This window comes from Hippopotamus amphibius, chromosome 2, assembly GCF_030028045.1.
Source record: "Hippopotamus amphibius kiboko isolate mHipAmp2 chromosome 2, mHipAmp2.hap2, whole genome shotgun sequence".
Lineage (NCBI taxonomy): Eukaryota > Metazoa > Chordata > Mammalia > Artiodactyla > Hippopotamidae > Hippopotamus > Hippopotamus amphibius.
In genome coordinates, this window is record NC_080187.1 from 65,611,734 (window position 1) to 65,639,171 (window position 27,438).

The 27,438-nt window shown below is 37.2% G+C and overlaps 3 protein-coding genes across 3 annotated transcripts in view; 1 reads left to right on the forward strand and 2 right to left on the reverse strand.

Annotated features, from left to right (window-relative positions):
* The window catches only part of ERCC6L2 (ERCC excision repair 6 like 2), a 148,295-nt gene extending 124,571 nt beyond the window's left edge, over positions 1-23,724 (reverse strand). Inside the window, exons 1-2 of the mRNA XM_057721008.1 lie at positions 23,588-23,724; positions 18,639-19,063 (exon numbers count right to left, since the gene is read on the reverse strand). Coding sequence (XP_057576991.1) covers positions 18,639-19,063; positions 23,588-23,633 — 471 coding nt within the window. The 5' untranslated portion in view covers positions 23,634-23,724. The remainder of the gene's footprint in view (positions 1-18,638; positions 19,064-23,587) is intronic.
* LOC130844804 (cyclin-dependent kinases regulatory subunit 1-like) lies at positions 9,900-10,215 on the forward strand. Its single transcript, XM_057721009.1, has one exon. It carries the CDS (start codon positions 9,900-9,902, stop codon positions 10,137-10,139), a length of 240 nt encoding a protein of 79 aa, XP_057576992.1. The 3' UTR covers positions 10,140-10,215.
* Positions 23,670-24,435, reverse strand: LOC130844367 (uncharacterized). The gene is made up of 2 exons (XM_057720650.1): positions 24,332-24,435; positions 23,670-24,237 (listed from the first exon to the last, which is right to left on the reverse strand). Exons 1-2 carry the CDS (start codon positions 24,433-24,435, stop codon positions 23,670-23,672), a joined length of 672 nt encoding a protein of 223 aa, XP_057576633.1.
* Between the last annotated feature and the right edge of the window lie 3,003 nt (positions 24,436-27,438).

Here is a 27,438-nt window from a genome sequence, read left to right on the forward strand (position 1 = left end):
ATGTCTCCATAAATTTCAACTTTTTCATCAATAAAATGTGTGAATAATGCCTAACAAGTATGTTTAATGGAAAATGTCTATCACAGAACATGGCACATAGGGTAGGGATCATTAAATATAAGATATAACTACAGAAACATATGATTACTCAATTCAATTTAAAATTAATGCATTCAATAAAATATATATTTATTACCTACTACAGGCCAGATACTGTGCTGGGTACTGCAAAAGTTTAGATGAAAGTCTTATTTCTAACCTCCAGCAGTTTGAAATCCATTTGCGTTGGCATGGGGGATTGAGGGGGTAATGGAGGAAAAGAGTTGAAGAAACATGGTTGAGAAAAAAAAAACTGATGAACAAAATATAAAGTTACTAAAGAATTCAGCAAGAGATTGATGAGAGAAAAATGACTGATATACTACACAGAACTGAGATTAAAGCATGCATAAAAGATGTGCCACAAATGACTGAGCTTTAAGCACTGGACAATCAAAAAGTTTTTTTATTGAAGTATAGCTGATTTACAATATTTTTAGTTTCAGATGTAGAGTACAGTGATTCAGTTACTTTTTTTCAGATTATATTCCATTATAGTTTATTATAAGATATTGATATAAATTCCCTGTGAAATCCTTGTTACTTAACTATTTAATGTGTAATAGCTTGTATCTGCTAATCCCATACTCCTAATTTGTCCCTCCTCACTCCCACTCCCCTTTGGTAACCATAAATTTGTTTTGTCTGTGAGGCTGTTTCTGTTTTATATACATACACTTGTTAAGCCAAGCATCTGTTTTTTTTTAATTAATTAATTAATTAAATTGGCTGTGTTGGGTCTTTTTTGCTGTGCGCGGGCTTTCTTTGGTTGCAGTGAGTGGGGGCTTCTTGGCATTGTGGTGCACGGGCTCCTCATCGCCATGGCTTCTCTTGTTGTGGAGCACGGGCTCTAGGCACGTGGGCTTCAGTAGTTGCAGCACGTGGGCTCAATAGTTGTGGCTCATGGGCTCTAAAGTGCAGGCTCAATAGTTGTGACGCATGGGCTTAGTTGCTCCGCGCCATGTGGGATCTTCCTGGAGCAGGGATTGAACCCATGTCCCCTGCATTGGCAGGCAGATTCTTAACCACTGTGCCACCTAGGAAGCCCCAAGCCACGCATCTGTTATTGGGCACTTGGGTTGTCTCCATGTCTTTGGTATTGCAAATAATGCTGCTATGAGCACTGGTGTGCATGTATCTTTTTGAATTACTTATATGCCCAGGAGTAGGATTGCTGAATCATATGGTAGTTCTATTTTCAGGTTTTTAAGGAACCTCCATACTATTTTCCATAGTGGCTACACCAATTTACATTCCCACCAACAATGTAGAGGGTTCCCTCTTCTCCACACTGTCTCCAAAATTTATTATTTGTAGACTTTTTAATGCTAGCCATTCTAACCAGTGTGAGGTAATACCTCATTGTAGTTTTGATTTGCATTTCTCTAATAATTAGCAATGTTGAGTATCTTTTCACGTGCCTCTTGGCCATCTGTATGTCTTTTTTGTTAAAATGCCTACTTAGGTCTTCTGCCCACTTTTTGACTGGGTTATTTGTTTTTTTGATATTGAGTTGTATAAGATGTTTGTATATTTTGGATATTCCTTTTCGATCACACAGTTTGCAAATATTTTCTCCCATTCTATAGGTTGTCTTTTCGTTTTGTTAATGGTTCCCTTTGCTGTGCTAAGCTTTTAAGTTTGGTTAGGTTCCATTTGCTTATTTTTGCTTTTATTTCTTTTACATTGGGAGACTGATCTAAGAGATATTACGTTAGAATGTTGTGCTTATGTTCTCATCTACAAGTTTTATGGAGTCATGTACTTAGGTGTTAAGCCATTTCAATTTTTTGTATATAGTGGGAGGGAATATTCTAATTTCATTGTTTACATATAGCTGTCCAGCTTCCCCAATACCACTTGTTGAAGAGTCTTTTCTCCATTGTATATTCTTGCCTCCTTTGTCATAGATTAATTGACCCTAGGTGCATAGGTTTATTTCTGGGCTCTCTATTCTGTTCCACTGATCTATACGTCTGTTTTAGTGCCAATACCACACTCTTGTAGCTTTGTATTATAGTCTGAAGTGTGGAAGGGTTTTACCTCCAGCTTTGTTCTTTTTCCACAGGATTGCTTCGGCAATTCTGGGTCTTTTGCAGTTTGATTGAAATTTTAGAGTTATGTGTTCTAGTTCTGTGAAAAATGTCACAGGAATTTTGATAGGGATTGCAGTAGATCTGTAGATTTCTTTGGGTAGAATGGCCATTTTAACAATAATTTTCCCAATCCAAGAGCACGGGACAGTTTTCCATTTCTTTGAATCATCTTCAATATCCTTTATCAATGTTTTATAGTTTTCAGTGTATACGTCTTTCACCCCCTTGGTTAAATTTTTCCTAGGGGTTTTTTTTTTTGGCAGTGGGGGGCAGTGTTGTTGTTGTTCTGTTTTGCATTTTGTTTTTTGTTTTGATGCGAACTTTAAATGGGATGGTTTTTTTACTTTCTTTTTCTGATATTTCATTATTAGTGTAAAGAAATACAACAGATTTGTGTATATCATTTTTGTATCCTGCTACCTTCCCGAGTTAATTTATTAGTTCTAATAGTTTTTGGGTGGGGACTTTAGGGTTCTCTACATAAAATATCATGTCATCTACAAACAGTGACAGTTCTACCTCTTCCCTTCTCATTTGGGTGCCTTTTATTTCTTTTTCTTGTCTGATTGTTGTGGCTAAAACTTCCAGCACTATATTGCATAGAAGTGGTGAAAGTGGGTATCCCTGTCTTGTTCCTGAATTTAAAGGGAAGGCTTTCAGCTTTTTCAGTTGAATATTACTTTGGCAGTGTGTTTGTTGCAAATGGTATTTATTTAGTTGAGATATGTTCCCTCTACACCCATTTTGTTGAGAGTATTTATCATGAATGCATGTTGAATTTTGTCAAATGCTTTTTCTGTGTTTATTGAGATGATCATGTAGCTTTTGTCTTTCCTTTTGTTAATGTGGTGTATCATACTGAACCATCCTTGTGATCCCAGAATGAATCCAACTTGATCATGGTGTATGATCCTTTTTATGTATTCCTGGATTTGGTTTGCTAATGTTTTGTTGAGGATTTCTGCATCTATATACATCAAAGATATTGGCCTATAATTTTGCTTTTTTGTAGCCTCTTTGTCTGGTTTTGGTATCAGGGTGATGGTGGCTCATAGAATGAATTTGGGAATGTTTCCTCCTCTTCAATTTTTTAAAATAGTTTGAGAAGGATAGGTGTAAGTTCCTCTTTGTATGTTTGGTAGAATTCCCCAGTGAAACCATCTAACCCAAGACTTTTGTTTGCAAAAACATTTTTTTTTATTACAGATTCTATTTTACTTCTAGTGATCAGTTTGTTCAAATTATCTGTTTCTTCTTGACTAAGTTTTGGCAGGCTGTGTATTTCTAGAAATTTGTCTTCTTCCAGGTTGCCCAATTTGTTGACATACAATTGTTCATAGTATTCTCTTATGATTTTTTGTATTCCTGCAGTATGGGTTGTTATTTCCTCTCTTTCATTTCTTATTTTGTTTACTTGGGTTCTTTCTTTTCTTCTTGGTGAGCTTGGCTAGAGATTTGTCAATTTTGTTTGTCTTTTAAAAAAACCAGCTCTTGGTTTACCTTTTCTATTGTTTTTTTAATCTCTATTTTATTTATTTCCTCTCTGATTTTTATTATTTCCATCCTTCTGCAGACTTTGGATTCTGTTTGTTCTTTTTCTAATTCTTTTAGGTGGTAAGTTGGCTTGTTTGAAATTTTTCTTGTTTCTTGAAGAAGGCCTATGTGGCAATGAACTTCCCTCTAAGAACTGTTTTTGCCACATTCAACAGACTTTGTAAAGTTGTATTTTCATCTTTTTTGTCTAAAGGAATTTTCTGATTTCTTCTTTGATTTCCTCATTGACTCACTGGTTTTTTGGTAGCATGTTGTTTAGTTTCCACATTTTCATTTTTTTCCCATTTTTCTTTTTGTGGTTGATTTCTAGTTTCAGGCCACTGTGGTCAAGAAAGATGCCTGAAATAATTTCTATCCTCTTAAATTTGTTGAGGCTTATTTTATGACTTTATATGTGGTCCATCCTAGAGAATGTTCCATGCACCCTTGAAAAGAATGTGTATTGTGGTAGTTTTTTTGTTTTATTTTACTTTTTCTTTTTTCTGGAATGCAGTGTCCTTTAGATATCAATTACATTCAACTGGTCTATTGTGTCATTTATGGTTTCTGTTGCCTTACTGATTTTCTGTCTGGATGATCTGTCTGTTGATGTCAGTGGGGTGTTAAATTCTCCTATTATTTTATCATTGTCAATTTCTCCCTTTATGTCTATCAGTATTTGTTTTATATACTTAGGGGCTCCTATATTAGGTGTGTATATGTTAACAAGTGTGATATCCTCTTTTTGTATTGATCCTTTCATCATTATACAACGCCCTTCTTTGTCTTTCTTCATGGCCTCTGTTTTGAAGTCTATTTTGTCTGATATGAATATTGCTACCCCTGCTTTCTTGTCGCTTCCATTTGCATCAGATATCTTTTTCCATTCCCTCACTTTCAGTCTGTGTGTGTCTTCTGCTCTTAAGTGAGTCTGCTGTAGGCAGCATATTGGAGGTTACTGCTTTTTTTTTTAACCCATTTTCCTACTTCATGTCTTTTGATCAGAGCATTTAGTCCATTGACATTCAAAGTAATTATTGATAGGTATATATTTATTGCCATTTTAATACTTGTTTTCCAGTTGTTTTCATAGTTCTGCTTTGTTCATTTCTTCTTTTTGTTTTTTCTTCTGTGCTTTGATGAATTCCTTTGTAGCATGCTCAAGTTCCTTTTGCTTTGGTTTCGGTGAATCTATTGTAAATTTTTGTTTTGTGGTTACTATGGAGTTCAAGTATGTAGAAGCATAACTATATCTAATCACTTTAAATTGATATTCACATTCAAATACATTCTAAAAGATCTACATTTTTATTCTCCCCTCCCCCACATTTTGTGCTTTTAATGTCCTATTTTACATCATGCTTATCCTTTTACTCCTTATTGTAGTTATAATTGCTTTTATAATTTTTAAATTGTTTTTTAATCTACATACTGGCTTATTTATGTAATCTTCAATCCTGTTATGTATTTGCTTTTCCTAATGTGATTTTCCCTTTCTTATGGATTCTTGGTTTTTTTCAATTTAGAGAAGATCCTACAATATATCTTTTAGGGTAGGTTTAATATTGCTGAATTCCTTTAGTTTTGGCTTGCCTGAGAAATTCTTTATCTCTCCTATTCTAAATGATAAACTTGCTGGGTACAGTATCCTAGGTTGCAGGTTTTTCCCTTCTAGGACTTTGAATATATCATGCCACTCCCTTCTGGCTTGCAAAGTTTCTACATAGCCTTATGGGGATTCCCTTGAAACTGACTCTTATTTTTCTCTTGCTGCCTTTAGAATCCTCTTTCTTTAACTTTTGGCCTTTTAATTATATGTCTTGGTATGGGTCTGTTTGGGTTCATCTTGTTTGGGACCCTCTGTGCTTCCTGTACATAGATATCTGTTTCCTTCTTTAGGTTTGGGAATTAGTTTTCAGCCACAATTTCTTCAAATACATTTATTATCCCCTTCTCTCTCTCTTCTCCTTCTGGAACCCCTATTGCACATAGGTTGGCATGTCTATATTATCCCATAGATCTCATATGTTGCTTTCTTTTTTTTTTTTTTTTTTGTCTGCTATTAATTTCCATTAGCTAGCTTTCAGATCACTTATTCATTCTTCTGTATCATATAGTCAACTATTCACTGCTTCCAGATTGGTTTTTACCTTGGCAATTGAACTATTTTTGATTGGTTCATCTTTATAGTTTCTAGTTCCTTGTTACGGTGAGCTGCATTTCTATCAATAACTTTTCTTAATTCAGTTAGCATTTTTATTGCCACCTTTTTGAACTTGTGGTCTAGTAGACCGATGAGCTCTGTTTTATTTGTTCTTTCAGGAGATTTCTCTTGTTTTTTAATTGGGAGTAGTTCTTCTGCCTTTACATTTTACTTAACTTTCTCTTTCTCTATGAAGTTAGGAGAAACAGTTATCTACTGTGGTCTTGAAGGAATGTTTTTATGCGGGAGAGTCTGTGTGTAGACTGTATATTCAATGTTTTTGGTGCAAGGGCTGGCTTTGGTATGGATGTCAGCCACATCTTTCCTCAGGGTATGCTGGCCATTATCTTCTTGAAAGGGAGTGTGGTTGGCGTCAGAGTATCTAAAGCTTGTGAAGGTGTGAGGTAGAACGTCCCCTCTGCTCTGTGGCTGTTGCCACTGTCAGGGGTGGGGTTTGTTCTTCAGTTGTTGGAGTAGAAGTCCTGATGGTCAAGTTCAATCAAACTCCATTGTCCTTGAGTGCATGCCCATCCCAAAGATGGTGATTGCTGAAGCAAGCGAGGCTAATGCACCACCTGTGTAGGCAGCTGCAGCTCTGCTCAGAAGCAGCCCAAATTTACATCCCTTTCTCTGCTGTGTTCATCCCAGGTTTAGTGCAAGGCTGGGGTGTGGAGGAGGCTGGGGCTGGGGATCAGGACATTGTGGCTGCAGGAACTGAGGTGGCTGCACTGCTGCAAGAGATATGGGCTGCCTCTGTGGCAGTCTTCTCACATGACCTGTCTGTCCCAGATCTAGCACTAACCTGTGGTATGGAGTGGGCAGAGCCAGGGCACTCTCACTGGGAGATGAAACACTGCATACTCCTGAACATAGTGATAATGTCTACCACTGCCCCTCACAGATCATACTCCAGGCCTCCAGGCTGTCTCCCAGGCTGTCGAGTCCTCTCCCAGGGCCTGTCTGCTTGAGGTTCAGCACTTAGCTGAGGTGTGTTCCTGTGGCACCACCCTATGCACACGCTGACAATGGCTGCAGCAGACCCACCTGGTGCCTCATGCGTGTGCTGACAATGGCTGCCACCACACCTAGATCACACACCAGGCACCCTGTCTCTGTGTAGCAAGATGGAGTCTTTTCCCAGGGCTCGGTTGGCCATGCAGCAGTGTGGAGTGAGTGGGGCTGGGGTGTTCTCCCAGTTCAGATTGGGAAGTGCATCAAAAAGGCAGCCACAAGTGCAAGGCTCTCTCCACCCTGACTGCCAACGAGCCAGCATGCACGCGTGCCCCGAGATAGAGTCTAGATTTCTCCAGCAATTCCCAGTGGTTCTTTTCTGCAGGTAAAAGAGCCTGTCTCCTCCACACAGGATCCCAAGACTGGGATGCCCAGATTGTGCTTCAACCTGCTCACTCCTGACGGTAAGGGTCTGCCTGTGTGGACTTCCCTTTCTTTCAGATCCTTCCCAGGGGTGCAGGTCCTGAGCCGATGCCATTTTTTCCCATTCTACCTGGTTATGTGGAGATCTTTCTTGCAGCTTTGGCTGTTAGAGGAGTTTTCCTGCCAGTTTCCAGTTAGTTTTCCATGAGAAATGTTCCACATGTAGATGTATTTTTTATGTGTTTATGGGGAGAGGCAAGCTCCACATCCTCTAGCATCTTGATTCCACCTCCTGAATATTTTCAATATAATCTAGTAAAAGATCTTTGATGCATGCCCACTATTTCCACTTTATAATTTTTTAGTCGGTTTGAATTTAAAGTTATTTACGCTTTGTATTCAAAGATATGTAACCTAAGTTTAGACTTCACTGAATTCACAGATGATGTAAATATTCATAATGTCTTGGAATATAATACTGAAAGAATCACAGAAAATGTATAAAAAAAAGCTTAGGCAACTGGGATATTGACTGTAAAAGGACATGAGGAAATTTCTAGGGTGAGGGAAGTGTTCTCTATCTTGATTACTGTATTGATTACAAATATATATATATAGATATATTCTTCTGAATTATAGCCAACTGATCCTCAAAGGCTACTGAAAAGGCAAAAAAAGATACCTATTAGATACCATATAACAATTTAAATGAGGCAGTATAAGACCTAATCCATTGTTTTCCTCTTAATTCATCTCATATTGTTTCATTATAGGAAAACTACATGCATGCCTCATTTTATTGCACATCACTTTATTGCACTTCACAGATAATTCTGTTTTTTATAAATCGAAGGTTTGTGGCAATGCTGCGTCAAGCAAGTCTATCAGTGCTATTTTTCCAACAGCACTGGCTCATTTCATGTCTCTGTGTCACATTTCGGTAATTTTCACAATATTTCAAACTTTTTCATTATTATTATACTTGTTATGGTGATGTGTGATCAGTGATCTTTGATGTTATTATTCTAATTGTTTTGGGGTGCCCTGTACTGTGCCCACATAAGGCAGCAAACTTAATCAATAAATGTTGTGTGTATTCTAACTGCTCCACCAACCAGTTAACTGTTCCCCTCTCTCCCTCCTTCTCCTTGGGACTCCATATACCCTGAGACACAACAATATTGAAATTAGGCCAATTAATACCCTACAATGAACTCTTAAGTGTTCAAGTGACAGGGAGAGTCACATATCTCTCACTTTAAATCAAAAGCCAGAAACGATTAAGCTTAGGAATGCATATCAAAAGCTAAGATAGGCCAAAAACTAGGCACCTTGTACCAAACAGTTAGCCAAGTTGTGAATGTACAGGTAAAGTTCTTGAAGGAAATGAAAAGTGCTACTTCAGTGAACACATGAATGATAAGAAAGTGAAACAGCCTTATTGCTGATATGAAGAAAGTTTTAGTGATCTGGATAGAAGATCAAACAAGCCACAACACTCCCTTAAGCCAAAGCCTAACCTAGAGCAAGGCCCTAACTCTCTTCAATCCTATGAAGGCTTTGAGAGATGAGAAGGCTGCAGAATAAGAGTTTGAAGCTAGCAGAGTTGGTTCATGAGGTTTAAGGAAAGAAGCCAACTTCATAATATAAAAGTGCAAGGTGAAACAGCAAGTGCCGATATACAAACTGTAGCAAGTTACCCAGATCTAGCTAACTAATTAATGATGGTGGCTACACTAAACAGATTTTTAATGTAGATAAAACAGCTTTATATTGGAAGAAGATGCCATCTAGCAATTTCATAGCTAGAGAGGAGAAGTCAGGCTGACTCTCCTAAGGGCTAATGGAGCTGATAACTTTAAGTTGAAGCCAATGTTCATTTACCATTCTGAAAACCCTAGGGCCCTAAAGAATGATGCTAAATCTACTCTACCTATGATCTATAAATAGAATAACAAAGCCTGGATGACAGCACATCTGTTCACAACATAGTTGACTAAATATTTTAAGCCCACTGTTGAGACCTACTGCTCAGAAAAAAAGGAAAAAAAGATTCCTTTCAAAATACTACTGCTCATTGACAATGTGCTTGTTAACCCAAGAGCTCTAATGGAGATGTACAAAACTAGTGTTGTTTTCATGTCTAACACAACATCCATCCTGCAGCTCATTGATCAGGAGTCATTTCAATTTTCAAGTCATTTCAATATACTACAGGGACTTCCCTGGTGGTCCTGTGTGGTAAAGATTCCATCCTGCAATGCAGGGAACGGGGGTTCGATCCCTGGCTGAGGAACTAAGATCCTACATGCCAAGGGGCAACTAAGCCTGCGTACCACAACTACTGAGCCTGCGTGTCACAAACTACAGAGCCCATGTGCCCTGAAGCCTGCAAGCCACAACTAGAGAGAAGCCCATGCACCACAGCAAAGAGTCTGCGTGCTGCAACAAAAGATCCTGCATGCCATAACAAAGACCCTGTGCACCACAACAAAGACCAGATACAGCCAAAAATTAAAAATAATAAATAGGAGCTGCTGGGAGTTGTTTGGAGGTTGGTGGCGTGGGGCTGACGGTCCTCAGGCAGAGCGGTCATGTCGCACAAGCAGATTTACTATTTGGACAAATACGACGATAAGGAGTTTGAGTACTGGCATGTCATGTTGCCCAAGGACATAGCCAAGCTGGTCCCTAAAACCCATTTGATGTCTGAATCTGAATGGAGGAATCTTGGCGTTCAGCAGAGTCAGGGATGGGTGCATTATATGATCCATGAACCAGAACCTCACATCTTGCTGTTCCGGCGGCCACTGCCCAAGAAGCCAAAGAAATGAAGCTGGAGAGCCAGTTCTCAGCCTCAAGCCTTACACAGCTGTCCTCACTTGGTACCATCTTTCTGATGACATTATTATGTTGCCTTCTTGTTTCTCACTTTGATATTTAAAGCATGTTCAATACACTGGTTGAATGTGCTGGTGACTGCTTTGCTTCTTGAGCAGAACCAACAGGACCACGGCCCAGCCGGATGAGTGCTCTTTGGGTTGCAGCCTCAGCTAAGTGTGACCCCCCAAAAACAATGTGAGCCCTGTATCCAGCAGAACACACTTGGCAGATGGAGGAAACATCTGAGAATAAGACCACGGCTGTTACAGGGATTGTGTAAACTTGCTGTTTTGGTTTTTTTCCTGCCAGGTGTTGTATGTATGGTAATTTACGTTTCAATGTATTGGAAACTTTCCATTTTATTCAAGAAATCTGTTCCATGTTAAGAGCCTTGATTAATGAGGAAGTTTTTATAATCTAAAATAATAATAATAATAATAAATAAGGTAGCAACACTCCTTAAGAAAAGAAATATCCTACATAAGGCCATAGCTGCCACAGATAGTGACTCCTCTGAGGGATCTGGGCAAAGTAAATTGAAAACCTTCTGGAAAGGAGTCACCATTCTGGATGCCATTAAGAACATTCATGATTCCTGGAAAGAGGTCAAAATATCAACATTAACAGGAATTTGGAAGTTGATTCCAACCCTCACGGACGACTTCTGTAAGGTTTAAGACCTCAGTGGAGGAAGTAACTGCAGATTCGGTGGAAATAGCAAGAGAACTAGAATTAGAGCCTGAAGATGTGACTGAATTGCTGCAATATCATGAGAAAACTGTAAGGGATGAGGAGTTGCTTCTTATTCATAAGCAAAGAAAGTAGTTCCTTGAGATGGAATCTACTCCTGGTGAAGGCGATGTGAAGATTTTTGAAATGACAACAAAGGATTTAGAATACTATATAAACTTAGTTGATAAAGCAGCGGCGGAGTATTTTTTTAATTAAGGTATATACATTGTTTTTTTAGACATAAGGCTATTGCATGCTTAACAGACTATAGCATAGTGTAAATATAACTTTTATGTGCACTAGGAAACCAAAAAATTCATGTGACTTGCTTTATTGCAGTGGTCTGGGACTGAACCTGCAATATCACGGAGTTATGCCTACATATTCCTAATTATGATAACTCATAATTCAATCTGTTCATCTATCTAAAATGATATACAATCTTAGCTCTAACTTAATTTGTCAAATTCCATGAAACAAAGTTATATAAAATGTCTATTTTATTGAAGAATCTCATCTTTAGAAGTTCCATAAAAGGTGATTAGATTAGATTTATAAGTTCTAATTATGGATTAGCTTTACTTAATTCACTAAATACACTGATTTAAAAAAAAGTCTTTGCATCCCATTTATTTATTTATTTATTTATTTATTTATTTATTTATTGGCTGTGCTGCACTGCTTATGGAATCTTAGTTCCCCAACCACGAATTGAACCCAGGCCCTTGGCAGTGAAAGCTGGGAGTCCTAACCACTGGACCACCAGGGAATTCCCATACTTAATTCACTAAATACATTAATGATTTTAAAGAAGAATCTTTGCATCCCTTTAAAATAATCTACACTACCTCCTAACAGATTACTTACCTACCCTCCGAAAAGTAAGTTGAAATGAAAATAAATTTGAATTTAGTTGAGAATACACACTAACTAGAGAGGCTAACTTAAAACCACCGACAAACTTTTTAGCTCGTTATATTAAGGTAATGCTAGCAGTAATGTGTCAATATCCAAAAGGCAGATAGAAAGAAGAAGAATGTAAAGAGTAGCACAGGAGGATTTTATGTACCATGGTTGTAAACGGCACTCATCACTTCTACCCTCATCTCTGTTGACAAGCATAAGACATGAAAAGGGAACTAAGAAGCGTATTCTTTGTCATTTGGCCACAACTTTATGATGACAAAGAGAATATATAATTTTGGTATAGATCTAGCCATCTCTATCACTCATACTAGCACCGTAGAGGTCATCAAAATCTTAATTCACAGAAGGTGAACAACATATTTGCAATGCAGGTTTACAAAACTAATCTGAAAAAAAAAAACAGAACATGTTTTAAGGTGGAATACAATAGCTCTAAAATTATGGTTAAAGATGAAAAAGAAACTATTTAATCAGCCACCTATAAAATAGTAAAAGGCCAAAAACTACATTTCAGAAATGATATATCACTCTGGGAAAGCTTTGTTTTTACAAGCTTTCCTTTGAAACTCTGTCAGGCAAACAATTTTATAGGCCATCTTTTCTAACACACAGTCAGCTCATGATATACAGCATAAATCAGAGATGGGGAAATAATGGAACCAACCTTCTCTTTTACCAACAGAGGGCATGGCAAAAATTGTCTATTTCTTACAGGATTAAAAAAAAAAAAGTCTACATTCCTTATTTTTCACCTCCCCGGGAGATAAAAAGGTAAGAGAGTACTTTGGAATCATACTTCAAAAAGTATGACGATTTTTGCTTGCTTTAAACAACAGAAACAACAAAGTGCTATTTTGAAAGGGAACCTAGCCCATTTATCTTTACAAAGTTCTACTCCTAAAATCTTAACTACATGCCAAAACAAGAAAAGCAATTTATCTTCAAAATGCTAGAACATTTTTATTTCTGCTTTAAAGGCTTTGTGGCTCTGGCGGTTTACTTTTCACACTGGATGTTATGCCATTTTCTCCATGAATGAAAATAAAGACAATATGATTATTTTCTTTATTACTATATTCCTGAGTGAACAACATGACTTGTGATCTAAAGAAGTTTAAAATTTTAGTACAGCTTTTGAATCAACTAAAGATCATATTATCCAAAAACTGGTATTGACAATAACCTAAGAAAACTATAAGTATCCTACCAATTCTCTTAGGATTGAAGTTTACCATATGTATATTTTTTAAATGTATAGTAATGACATTTTTTATACTGTCAAATAACATAAAATCAAAGATTCAAAGAAAATCTTTACAGTCTGCAAAATTTTATCTCTCTTCTGCTGCTCAAATAGTACTAATACCATCTTCTTCACATAGCAGATGGGGAAATAAATATGTAAAACCCATACCGTACTTATTTAATACTAGTGTTATAAGACTTTGTGCCTATGAAAGCAAATTTAAAATTAAGATTTTCAAAATCACTTTGATTCAATGAGTTAGTTCTCCTTCTATGATAAACCTTTCAAACACTGTACTAGAGCTATGTCATAAATGAAAAAAAGAAACAAAAAAACTTCAATGTCCTAACAGATACCACTCAAATTAGTTCTAAATTTTGGTGAACTTTCAAAAGCAAACCCAACAAAAAGCAAAGGATGAAAATACCAACTTCCCTGTGAAGCCTTCCTTGACACCCCAGGCAGGCTTGCTTCTCCACTTAATTCCACCGGAACATCAGACTGGACGATGGCCCCTGACTATGTTGCTTTTCATCATCATTTGTGAACTCTGTAAAGGTGATGATCGTGCACACTTATATCAGGCTCTTCAGTGCCTATCACAGGGCCTGGCCCGCATGAAGTACTTAATAAATGTCAACTAATTGAATGAATGAACAGAGTTAATTAAAAGCTGAAAAAAGGCTGCAAGATGGAGGCAGCAAAGGGAAGAGAAAGAAGGGAAAAAAGTACTAGAATGGAAATTAAAATGGTTACTTCCTTTATATGACCTTAGAGGGAAGCCATTTAGTACTCCTGTGCCTCAGTTTCTTCATTTATTAATAAAGAAGCAGACAAGATTATCTCTAGTATCACCTCTGTTTCTAAAATTTTACTTAAAAAATTAAATGGTAACCATCTTATGTATAAACATTCACAAAGACTAAACACGCTCTTAACCACCCTTCATTGAACCAACTCACCAGATGAACAAGTTTCCCATCCCCTCTGAAAAATGTATAGTCCGAGCAAAGGTCTTTAAACTTTAGTGGGCCTCAAGTTGCCTAGAGGGTGTTAAAACATAGATTGCTGCCCCCCCCACTCCCCCCCCCCCCACCAGAGTTTCTGATTCAGTTTCTGATGGCTGGGATAAGACCCAAGAAGTTACAATTCTAACAAGTTCCAGGTAATACTGATGCTATTGGTCCAGAAATCACACTTTTGAGAACCACTGCCTTATAGTAAATGCCCATTCAACTCCATTCCTAGCATCTGAGCTCTTTGATTACCAAAGCTCAGTTTCCCAAACCTGTATATTCCAGTTGACATTGCTTATTATAGTTACATTAATTATTTAAATATTATGTAAATATATAGAGGAGACTGATTTTCAAATTACCTTTGAATTAGGAGTGAGAATTCTGTAAAATACTAGGAAATTGTCATAAAAATCTAGGAGTTTGCATTCTTTCCCAATTTAACTTTAGTCCAATTAAAAACTAAAAGTGAAAATAGTGGTGATAAATTATTGGTGTTGAAAAAATCATGGGCATAAATGGACATGAGGAAACTTTTGGAGTGATATATTATTTGGATTGTGATACTGCAGTGATCATTCCTTGGGTGTATACATATGTAAAACTTATCAAATTGTACGCTACAAATTTATGCAGTTATTGTATGTCAATTATACCTTAAAATATATAAACAACACAAACTTACACACATACACACACCCAACAAAACTTTAATAAGACTGACAAAACCAAATCTTGTGAGGATGTGGAACAACCATAACTCTGATACATTGTTGATAGGAATGCAAAATGGTTCAAACACTTTGGGAAAGTGTTTCCAAAGTGGCAATTTCGTGTAAAACTAAACACACATCAGCTTATGGCCAAGTAATTCCATTCTCATTTACCAAAGAGAAATGGATACACAAGAGATTGTTCAAGAAAGTTCTTAACAGTTTTATTTCCAATAGCTAAAAAATGGAAATAGCCCAGATGTCCATCAGCAGGAGAATGGATAAACAGAATGCAACATCTATACAACTCAGCAATACTACTCAGCAGTAACAAGAAACCAACTACCTATGCACTCAATAACAAGATGAATCTCAAAATATTATGCTAAGTAAAAGAAGCCTTACATAAGAGTACATCTGTATGATCCCATTCATACGAAAAGGCACAACTAATCTATGATATAAAAAGCAAAACAATGATTGTTTCTTGGGAGTGGTAGCAGAAAGGAACATGAAGACATCTTCTGGAGTGATGATAATGCTCTATATCTTGAAAGAGCTTACACAGTTTAGCTGGATTACACAGAGACATATATTTGTCAAAACTCATGGAATTGTGGGTACACTTAAGATTTGTGCATTTCACTGAAAATCTTACTTTAAAATGAAAAAAAATTATAATTAAATACTAAACCCTAGGTAATGATATGCATGCTTAAATGTTTGGGGATAAAACATACGAATGTATGCCACTTTAAAATTCAACAAAAGATGGTGGGGTGGATGGATAGATATGTGAATAAGCCATATATAATGAAATGTTAACAGAATCTAGGTGGTGGGTATGTAGGTATTCATTGTACAATTATCCACCTCTTCTATATATTTGAAAAGCTTCATAACAAGATGCTGAGGAAAAATCACTTTGTAAGATAGTAGGGATTCCATTTTTTGCATATTTATGTATGTCTGTGTGTCTATGGACATGCATATATGAAGCATATGTATGTATATATTTATGTATGTTGTATCAGTATATGCAACTATTTCCTCTCAATTAGATCCTTCCAATTCACTTTAAAAATACTCAAGTTCCTGCTATCCCCAAATGGTACAAAACAAACAAAAAAGAAATTCTCTCAAAGTCTCATCCTCCTTCAGCTACTATTGGGTCACATAAAGAGGTGAGCACCTTTCTGGTATCCATGTCTTCACCTACTCCATTCTGGCTTTGCCTCCAGTATTCCAGCAAAATGGCTCTTACTCAAGATGCCAATGATTTCCAAATCAGTAGATCAAATGGATATTTTTAAATCCTCATCCCTTGAAGAATGTAAAATATTAAATTTACCTACTTTTCAATTTGAAATGAGGGAAGCAAACTTTTTTGGTATGTAAAACGAGCTTTTTTAAAAAAAAAAAAGAGCTCAATTTCATATTATGGCCAAGTTAGAATATAAGAAGGGGAAAACAAGGGATGAGATCAGAAAAAAGGAAAAAGAAAGGAAGAAGTTAATACTACAGTTCAAAGAGTAATTGCCAATGGTCTATTTTCATAGACCATTTTCACCTAATTCTACTGCATTTTGAAATTCTAGTGAACTCATTTAACTACTGTTCACATTTCTTCAACTGGTTTAGTCATTCTAACTACAGAAGCTCTATCTTAAATGCATCTCCCAAAACCACCTATTTATGTAGAAATTATTTTCTGAGTTACAAGAATTATAACCAGAGAACTAGGTCCCCAAGGATCAGACAAATCCAGCTATCTATGTAAATTAGTACAAAAACTATTTCCTAATCTTCAGAAGGTGAGCCCTCAAAGATATTCACAGCAGCATATCCGTAGCACACAACACAACTCAAAACCTTCTAATGACTTCAGTGTGTCAGATAATATAACACTGTGCAGTAAAATCACTTTTAAAATAATCTAATAAAGTGTAAAATAAAGGGCATTTCTTTGTGATGTGAGCTTCAGAAATGAAAGCTTAATATGAGCCTAAAATATGCAGAAGAATTTGAATTGTATTTAGTAGGTTTAGGGTGAGGTTTCCCAAACTGCATGTCACTTATTGTAGCACCCTCATGTTTCTGATTTTGAAGATGAACAGGCATTGACTACTCAAAGACCTGTGGGAAAGAACATTCTAGCATGGGCAAAAACAGTAAAAAGTATATGTAAAGATAGTCACAGAAGTGCTTTATTATTTATTTTCCTCTAGTATTCATCTACATATCTTGGTCACAGACAGTACTTTCCCAAAGGCTCCTTTCTTTATTCTTGGAACCTATTCCCCTGAAAAAGTAAATCTGTTTATTCTACAAGCAATTATTTAACACCTTCAATGTGCAAGCCTAGAACTATGTGCACTGTCTGAGATTAAAGGAAAACAGAGTATGGCTAATAGTAATACACTATGATTACTGAGGGACTTAATTTTACCCTAGCTTTTTACACCAGAGCTTTATACATATCTATTATCTGGCTATTTTCAAACGTTAAAACTTAATTTTTTACTTACCTTGGAACTTCACTAACAATGGAGGTGTCATGTAGAATAAAATAGCTTAAATTCAATTTTAAAGAAGGAAACACAGAAGGACTTAATCACAAACTAGACAAATACTCCTGAAAATCCAGAGTGATTATTTAGAATAAAGTCTAGATTTAGAACTCTAATCTTTTCAGATTATAAACTTTTGTGGTACACAGCTTCTGACAAGGCTCCTATTAATCCCCATCTCTTGCTATCCACAACTATATTTAATGTCCCCCCTTGAGTATGGGCTGAACCTCGCAACCTGCTTCTAATGACATGAATATGGCAAAAATGAAAGGCTGTCTCTTCTGTGATTAGGTTTCAAAAGACCTTGACTTCTGTCTCACTACTGTTCTCTCTTGCCTGATCACTTGTTCTCCCTGTTGAAGCATGCTTCCACGCCACTATGAGAAGCTCCATGACGAGGCCCATGTGGCAAGGAACCAAGGGAGAGCTTTGCCAAAAGCTCACAAGAAACAGAAGTCCTCAGTCTAACCCACAAGGAATGAATCCTGCAACAACCACATGAACCAGGAAATGAATCTTCCCTAGTCCAACCTTGAAATGACTGCAGCCTTATGAGAAGCAGAGCCAGAAGACCCAGCTAAATGGCATCCAAATTCCTGACTCACAGAAACTGTAATATGATAAATGTGTATTGTTTTAAGCTGTTACATTTTGGAATAATCTGTTACACAGCAATAGATAACTAACATAGAGCCTATCTGCAGAAAAGTATATACATGTACAAATTCTGGCACATATTTTAGAGAAATAGGAGGCCTCTTTGAAGTCCACCAATAGAACTTCTAGTAGCCCAGATATCCCAGACTTAAGAAACTTCTGCTATGATAAACTCCAAACAATATGCACAAACGGCCTGCATAAGTCAATTTAACCATGCTATGTAGCTTAACAAGTGTCAGAATATTTTCCTTCCATAAGATATTACTAAGAAAGTTAAATTACTCTAAATATAATTGATATCTTAGTATTAGTATTACCATAGGTAAAAACAAGTCAAGTTATACTAAAACATCATTTTAAATAACATATTTCATAGGGACTAAATAAGTATTGAGGATAAAATAACGACTAAACACCGTCCTTGAGTACTGTGTGAGACACACACACACACACACACACACAATAATTATAATAAGATCTGGGATACGAACAGAAATTTGCATATGGTATCCATTTGTGTATGTAATATATATGACAATATGACTTCACTGAATTTTAATTATAAAGTAATTAAAATAAATACCTGTACTGTTTTTCCAAGTCCCATGTCATCACCAAGAATACACCCTCTTCCTTGGATGAAGTGTCCGTAGAGAAACTGGGCTCCTTCCCTTTGGTAGTCTCTCAAATACCTGTTAATAGTATAAGGAATGGAGTCTCCATTTTCGGATAATTGAAAAGCAACAGCAGATGATGGAAATTTTCGGTCTGGGAAATAAGGTTTTTCCAAATCTTCATCATCAAATATAAAATTCCTGGAGCAATCTTTAACAGATTTTACTTCTTGAAGTCTTTTAAGAGATACTTTCCTTTCTTGAAAATCTGAATATAAGACGACTGCAAATGACCTCCCATTTTCATCCACTGTGATATACTTTATGCTTGCTTCACAAAGTTTTTCATTATCTGGAGAAGGGGCGAGACATCGTTCTCCTGGATGCCATATATCTATAATAATAAAGGAGAAAATAAACTTTTCAAATCTAACTTATAAAGTAACACCTCATTTATCCACTGCTATGAGAAAAAAATGTTCCTCATATAAATACCCTTTCCAAAACCTGAAACAAGATAAATTATACCTATAACATGTATAGATATTTTCCTAAAGTATATTGTCCTAAAGTATATTAGCATAATAAAGGGTACACAATTTATCTCCAGTTTTTCTCACCCTGCCTGTGTGTCACAATCTCCCCATATATATGCTTCATCTGTTGATTCTGATACAGTGGATATAGGCCATGGGCAACTGTGTTTGGTTGTTACTGGCAAACTCAAAAAGTGACTGATGCACAGCCAGGATTGAGAACCACTTATTTAAATATTCATGATGACTCATGAACATTATGTATAACATTCATGATATGGCAGAGTAACAGTGAATAGGACTTGGTAACAGGTAAGCTAAAATCCTCTGAACAGCAATATTTTTGTGATTATTCTGTCTACTTTTCAGTTATTCCATCTCCTTTCTCTGAAGACAACTGTTTCTTCTGTCAATATTGCTGCTTCTAAAATGTTGCTTGAACCTGTATACAACTAAACAAGAGAATCTCCAATTCAATTATAGAGTGACATGTACCAACTTTGTCACAGCTTTTTCTAGGTTTTGAAGAGCTGAGGTTCTTAAAAAGAGATGAATTCTAAGACCTCTTTCTGCTAAGATTCTATTATTCTTTGAAAAGTCTGACTTCTCTCTATGTATGACTTTATTCTGTGCTTAACTGTACAGCTATTTTATTTTCTGTTCAGAAAATACAGCACTATGAATGGGGAGGGGAGCCTCTATAGAGTATACTATTGGTACAATTAAAAGGTACCAAATAGAGGAAATTAAGTAAAAATAATTTTCCAAATGGAACTTCTTATAGCAAGAATCCCAGAGGAATTGTATGGCTACAATTGTAAGAATTCTAGGAATTATTTTTCTCACATATTTCTCACTGAGATCATATGATCACTGGTAGTTTCCCAGTGCCTTCCTAACAATTCTGAATTAGGTTTTTATAACATTCATGATTATAACTAGTACATCTATACTCTGTTCAGCAAGAGTAGCTCATTATGCTATTCCTCAGCAGTTGTTTCTCAAAAGTAAAACCATTATTCTAACTTTGATAAGGTTTTTATACAACAATCAGAAGTACAGCAAAAAAAAAAAACCTGTTCTCCCACTCTAATTTCTGCATCTGAACTGTTTGAGAATTGTTACACTATTCTAAAAGACAGAGTTTTTTGAAACTCTGATTCACTATACAGGGATAAAAGATAGGTCAATGGGCCCTATTTTCATAACAGTACTGTTTGAGCCTTAAAACCTATGTTAAGCCCTACAGCAATTCTTAACACATTATGTTTCACATGATTTGTCTGCCTATCCAGGAATCACCTGCTAATTTTTAAAGACTTAATTCATTAACCTATTTATTACTCAGCATATATGATTTAACAATTATTTACCAGATACTGTACCACACAATGAGTATAAAATGAAGAAAATCAATGTCAAAAATGATAGTCATTAAATCTTTTCAGAACTAGTCTTTCCAAATCTCATGAAAAGGCATCAATGTCTAACTTTTCAAGGTAGAAAACCTTTAGTCAGCGCTTATTCCTCTTTTTATATTAGTCCCTACATACAATCCATCAGAATGTACTGCTGGTTCTACCTAAAAAAGAAAAAAAAAAAAAAAGCATTGCTTTCCTCCATGCTACTACCTCTTTAAAACAACGATTCGCAAACTGTTTATGTACAGTCAGATTTTAGCTATTTGTCAATTTAGATTTTGCAGGCTATACTGCCTCTTGCCCTTGTAACACAAAAGTTGCCACAGACACATAAACAAATGGGTATGGCTGCGTTCCAGTAAAATTTTATCTACAAAAAACAAGTGTCAGGCTGATTTTGGCTCTTACTATAATATGCCAACCTTTGGCTTTCTCCTAAATTATTGCTATAGACTCCATTCTCTAACCATTTTCTCTGCTGACCCTATTTCCTTCTACAATCCATTTTTCACATAGCAGCAATATTGACTATTTAAAAGTATAAATTATTAGTAAATCTTTAATTTAAAATATTTTAATAATTACCCACTGCACAAAGAATAAAGTCCAAGCTTCTTACTATGGCCTATAAGACCCTGTATGATCTTCCCCTACTTACCTCTCCAACTTAATCTATCACTTTTTCCCTTGACTCAAGCATACTAAGCAGGTCTTCCGTCAGCTGTTTTTACATCATTGTCTCAGAGATTTTGTCTCTGACCTCCTTATTTAAAGTAGGGAACCCCATTATTCTGTACTATTTTACTGCCTCTATAGTACATATCACAATGTTTAATTATCATGTTTACTTTTCTTTATCTGCCTCTCTCACTAGAGAATAATATCTTTTCCAAGAAAATGTCTGTACTGTTCAAAATTTTATCCCCAGGACCAGCACACAGTAGGCACTCAATAAATGTGCTGAATTTCTTAACAAAAACACATCCTTGATCTCACAGAACCTTGATATCTAGTAAGAGAGACAAATACTAAAAAGGTCACACACATGAAATTGTTAACAGTGCTTTGGCAGAACAGAGTGCTCTAAGAAAGGTACTGAGGAAACAATTCAAAAAGCAAAGAGATCTAAGAAGAGAATGTCAGTCAGAGGGCGCATACAGCACGTGCAAAATCCTCCTGCGCTTCACACAACAATTTATAGAAATCAATTTGGTTCCTGAGTTTGGGTAATTTCTAGAACTAAATATTGGCAGATTCAGTTAAGTTTGAGCCAGGGTGGTCTCTCTCAGTATTCAAACTCTAGAACAAATAGCTTAAATTAGGATGATTTTCTCTTGGACTGAATGGGGGTAAGGCTCCTTATGATCTGGTCCCTGTGTTCCTCTTTAACTTCATTTTCTCCCTCTCTCCTGATTTCATTCCAAACTGGCCTCCTTGCTATTCCTCAACCATGGTAAGCATACTGCCACCTTAGGCCCCTGAGATTTCTGTTCCTTCCACCAACACTCTCCCTAAATACCAAAGTGACTGATTCTTTCACTCCATTCAGGGTTCTGCTCAAATGGTACTTCCTCAGAGGCATCTTCTCAGACCACCCAATCTTACATAGAGCTCCCTGCCACTCTCTTCCTTTACCCCGCTTGATTCCATTGTTACTGTTTATCTCTTCAACTTAAATATAAGTTCCCCAGAGCAGGGACTTAATATGTGTTCACTGCCATATTCTGGGCACCTAGGACAATGTTTGAAACTCGAATACTTCTCAGATTAACAAATATTTATATATAGCTAACATTCTGATGGCTTATATGTGCCAGGCACGCAATTTAGATGTAGTAGTTCATTTAAGCCTCACAGCAACCCTTTCATTACTTCATGTAATATTATTAATTCCATTTTACAAATGGTGAAACAGATAAAGGTTAGCCATGGTGACACAGCTAGAAAGTGGCAGAGCCTGGATTTGAACCAAGCTATCTGAGCTTCTAGCTACCATGATGTACCAGTTCACACAGGAATGAACAATTCCTTGAAACTGAGTAGCCCTGCCCCTTTAAAATGAGGTATGAGCATTCCAGTTACTATAATCTCCACTCAGCAGTTTCATCCATTTATTTCACCTGCCAGGTTTCTATGGGTTTTTATATTTGTGGTCCCTCAGTTATAGTGTCATCAATTCCTAGCTTTCAGAGCTGAGGCTTGTTACTTAAACGTCTCTGAACTTTAGTTCTGAATCCCTCATCTATTTAATGAGATCAGTATCTTCCTCAAAGGAAAACATGTAGATAAACAATCAGCATATTTCTGAGCACAGAACAAGCACTCAATATCTAGTAGCTTTTGTTATATCACCATTAATAATGAAAGCTACTAATTTGGGGGGCAAGAAGGCATCCCAGATGACTTGTGGCAGATAACCATGACCTCCTTAAACCCTCTCTTGGTGACCCATTAAAGGTGACCCTGACTCAGTACATCATATATTAAGCTCTTTGCGTAATAAATTGAACCAAATATCTCAACTTTTATTCACCTACTTAATAACAAACCTACCATTCACTAAGAACTGAGGCATTCAAGAATAGAGAATAAAAATACCGAACATTTACTTAGTGTTTACCATGAGCCAGACACTGGGTCACATAAGTGCTTTGCACAACACCATCTCATTTAATAATCACAAAAACTCAGCAATGACCTCAATTTTACAGATGAGAAAACTATCCAAAGTCGCGCAGCAAACGACTGTCAGAGCCAGCACTAGATCCAAGGGCAGTCTGACTTCAGAGTGCAGGTTCTCAACACCGAGTCACAAAGAACCGGTCCCAGCCCTAGAAGTGGTTCATCATCTCCAGCTGTCACTCACAGGAGCCACAACCCCAAGGGAACTGTCAGGAACAGGTCCAACCCTACGCAGTAAAGACAGGTGTCTGGGCAGACAGGTGAGCTCGGAGCTTATACCTTTGCTGTTGGTTTCTGCGCAGGACTTCGGGGCAGAGTGATCCATCTGGCCAGGGGGAGGGGCCTGGCAGCCTGACTGCGTTTAACACCCGACAGGCGGCGAAGGACCGCCAGGAGGAGGCGGGCGGGCGGATGGCGGCCAACTTCTCCTCCCGCCGCCCTCCGTACATCTCCCCCCCTGGAGCCCGACGTCCCGGGACGAGAGGGAGCAAAGGTGGAGCCTGATGGGGTCCAGGGGGAAGGGAGGGTGGCGTCCGAGGCAGCAGCAGAGCCGGAGAGCGCTGTGGAGGCTTGCAAGGCGGCGCTCACCTACTCGTCTGGGGCTCCGCCGCCGGAGGAGGACAACAGGCGGGCAAGTCGACCCCTTAACCTCCTTCTCAGTGTTGGGCCTCCCTCTGCCGTCCACCACAACTTCCAACCCTGACTCGCAAAATCCCGCGAGAACTGGCTCCCGAGCTGTCATCGGGATCTCACGAGAATAAAATCTTGGTTTACATGCGCGGAGCGATTTTCCGGCCGTCTTTCCTCTAGGCAGCCGGTAACACAAAGATCCGCGATAGTTGCAAGTATCTCGAGGTTTGATATCGCTCGACTGCCTGGTGCAGGTCTTGTGGCTGCAGAGAGGCAGGAGGATGCTCTTGGGCGTGCACCTGTTGTGGGTTTTTAAGGATCGGTAAGAAGAGTGACAGCCTAGCAAGGGACCGACGTCCCCGCGATCGTATCCTTCTGGCTTATATTAGGAGCCTGGTTCCTTCGTTGTCCAGCCAGACGCCCAGGAACTTTAGGAGGCGAGCTGTTCCTTCCTGGGGTGCCGCCTCAACGGTGTGGACGCCGACGCCACAGGACATCCAGGGCAGGCATATTTTCTTAGGTCATGTACTAAAATGTAGTAAGTTATAAACAATTTCTGTGAGTACAAAACCGGCAATACATACCCTAAGTAGAAGGCAAAGGTAAAGATACTGTGAAAACTTAAAAGTGTTTTTTTATGTACCATCTAAAGTTACCAGTGGTTTGTTATGGGTGAACACTAAGCAAACCATCAGGCTGTTTTGGTAAGCATATTGAAGGCAGCACACCACTCAGGAATTAATGGATACTGCTCATCTATTACTTTTCCAGACGTTGTATGTAGATCAATCCAAAAGTGCTTCCTCACATGTTAAAATGTTTTTTATGTACTGTAGGATATTTCATTGAACTAGATTAGCCTGCATGGGCCTGTATTAGTTCCCTATGGCTGCTGTAACAAATTACCAAAAACTTAATAGCTTAAAATAGCATCAAAGTGTTATCTTACAGTTCGGTAAGTCAGAAGCCCTACCTGGGTCTCATTAGGCTAAAATCAAAGTGTCAGCTGGGTTGCCTTCTTTTCTGGAGGCTCTACAGAGTATGTTTCCTTGCCTTTTCCACCTTCTAGAGGCTATACATATTCCTTGGCTCATGGCCACCCTCCTCCTGTCTTAAAAGCCAGCAATGTTGCATCTCTCTGACCTTTCCATAGTCACATTTTCCTCTAATTGCACCTGGGAAAGATTATTTGATTTTAAGGGCCGACATGATAAGATTGGGTCCACCAATAATCCAGGATCACATTAACAAAATCCCTTTGCCATATAAAGTAACATAGTCATGGGTTCCAAGGATTAGGATGTGAACATCTTTGGGGGATCATTATTCTGCCTACCACAGGATCTTAATGAGGACATATGGCTATTTGCTCTGTAAATAGATATCCATTCTTTGACAAGTACTAAAAATTAGCATGTTTTCATAAAATGCTTCATCTAGAATGGCACTTTTTTTGTTTACCAGCAGGTAAAAATTTTGTATCCAAGGGAAACATCTAATTCATCCATTAACTATGTGTTAGATTACCCCTCACACATGGTTAAAAGGTTAAGTCATTTAACCTCACTGCTTCAGTGTCCTCACCCATGACAGACTAGTAAATAGTAATCTGCCTAAAAAGGGTTATTGTAAGAATTAAATAAATAAAATACCTAAAACAATATCTAGTCATAGTAAAGATTTAGTAAGGAATAGTATTGCAATATACTATTGTTATCAATAGAATCCACTTGAAAGTTGCATCCTGCATGGCCATTGCTTCAGTTTAATATTTTGGCTCAGAGTTGGTAGTGCAATATTACTTACATTAGAATTTTATTCTAGATTCTAACTTAAACACCATGGATTGTAAGACATATTTTCTAGGTGCAGCTGAAAAAAAAAACTCATAATAATGGTTACTCTTGATTTTAACATGCATCTTGACATTGGAAATTTTAAAATGTAGAAAAAAATCTTCTTGGAATTGATGAAATACATCTATTTGACTTAAATTCTCTTCACATTGTCCCTAAAATCGACAGCAATTGCAAATTTCAATCAAGCTTACTTTTTTTTTTCTACAACTATCAAAGAAGAAATTTGATTGTTTTTCACCCACTGAAATGACTAGTTGTGTAATGTTGTCTTATTTTTCCAGAGGTCCACTGATTTAAGATGTTCATCTCTAAAGAGCTGACCTCTAAATAGGAGTGATAGGACAAATCACATAAAAGTAAATATTGATTTAAATGAAAGAGACCATCTGGTTAATGGAATACTCGTGACCAATAGAATTGGAGGGGGCCTCAATTTCTGAGTATTTCTTATTTAATCTCACCACCATGGTTATGATACATGGTGAAGCAGAAATAATCATGACAAAAATATGTTTTAGTGAATTAGGTGCCTCACAAAATTACATATCCTCAAACATTCCTTCCCCCACTTAACAGTAGCTTTTGTCTGAGTGCATTATAGTGACATCCTTGTCTAGGTGCTGATATTGTAAACATCCAACACTATAATGCTACACTGCAAAGTGAAGTTGAAAGCCTTGCAAAATATTCAGGAATTCCTAAAGTAACTATAAATGATATTGAATAACTAAATCACATGCAAAGCCATTGGCAAAGTAGGATCTAGCAAAATTAAGCCTGTAAAAACCACAAAAAGAGAGAAAAACACAAATGACGATAGCATAGGCATTTCAAAAGAATATTACTTGAATATCAGAGGCCCTTAAGAAACATAATTAAACATTTTAATATTTTACAAAAAAGTAGTCATGTTCACACTGCAAAAGTAAAATATGTATCTATATGTGGTTCATAGACCTCCAAAAATGTGAGTCAATCCAGCAAAAAGGCTCAAGAAAAAAATAGATATCTGTCTTAGTCCATTTCAGTTGTTATGACAAAATTTCACAGACTAGGTAGCTGATAAACAGCAGAAATTTATTTCTCACAGTTCTGGAGGTTGAGAAGTCCAAGATCAAGGTGTCAGCATGGTTGCATTCTGGTGAAGGCCCTCTTCAAGTTCATTGCTGGCCCTTTCTTGCTGTGTCCTCACATGGTGGAATGGACTAGAGAGCTCTGTGGTATCTTGTTTTTAAGAGCACTAATCCTAATGAGGGCTCCATCTCATGACCTAATCACCTCCCAAAGACCTCACCTTTTTATACCATCACATCGGGCATTAGAATTTCAACATATGAATTTCGAGGGGACACAAACATTCAGACCATAGCAGTATGAAAACATGAGACAACACAAGAAATTGAGTTTCAGAGTTTTAGTTAGCTGATTTTAGGTTGTAGCATTTCTCCCCTGATACAATTTTCTGGCCATTGTATCAAGGGGAAGAAAGGAAGAAGAGATGAGGGCAAGGTAGAGATGGTAGAAATCGATGTGTCCTTCTTTGCCAATAAGTAACCTAAACCTTAAAGTTTAAAAGTTGATGTTATGCAACAGTGTGAATGTACTTAACTGTACTTAACTGTAAACTTAAAAATGGTAAAG

What these genes read in the sequence shown, in the direction of transcription:
- LOC130844367 (XM_057720650.1), bottom strand. Translation starts at nt 24,435, where the DNA reads ATGTCCTGTGGCGTCGGCGTCCACACCGTTGAGGCGGCACCCCAGGAA. An exon ending in CTGGACAACGAAGGAACCAG is followed by an intron (nt 24,238 to 24,331) that starts GCTCCTAATATA and finishes AACCCACAACAG; the next exon opens with GTGCACGCCCAAGAGCATCC.
- LOC130844804 (XM_057721009.1), top strand. Translation starts at nt 9,900, where the DNA reads ATGTCGCACAAGCAGATTTACTATTTGGACAAATACGACGATAAGGAG.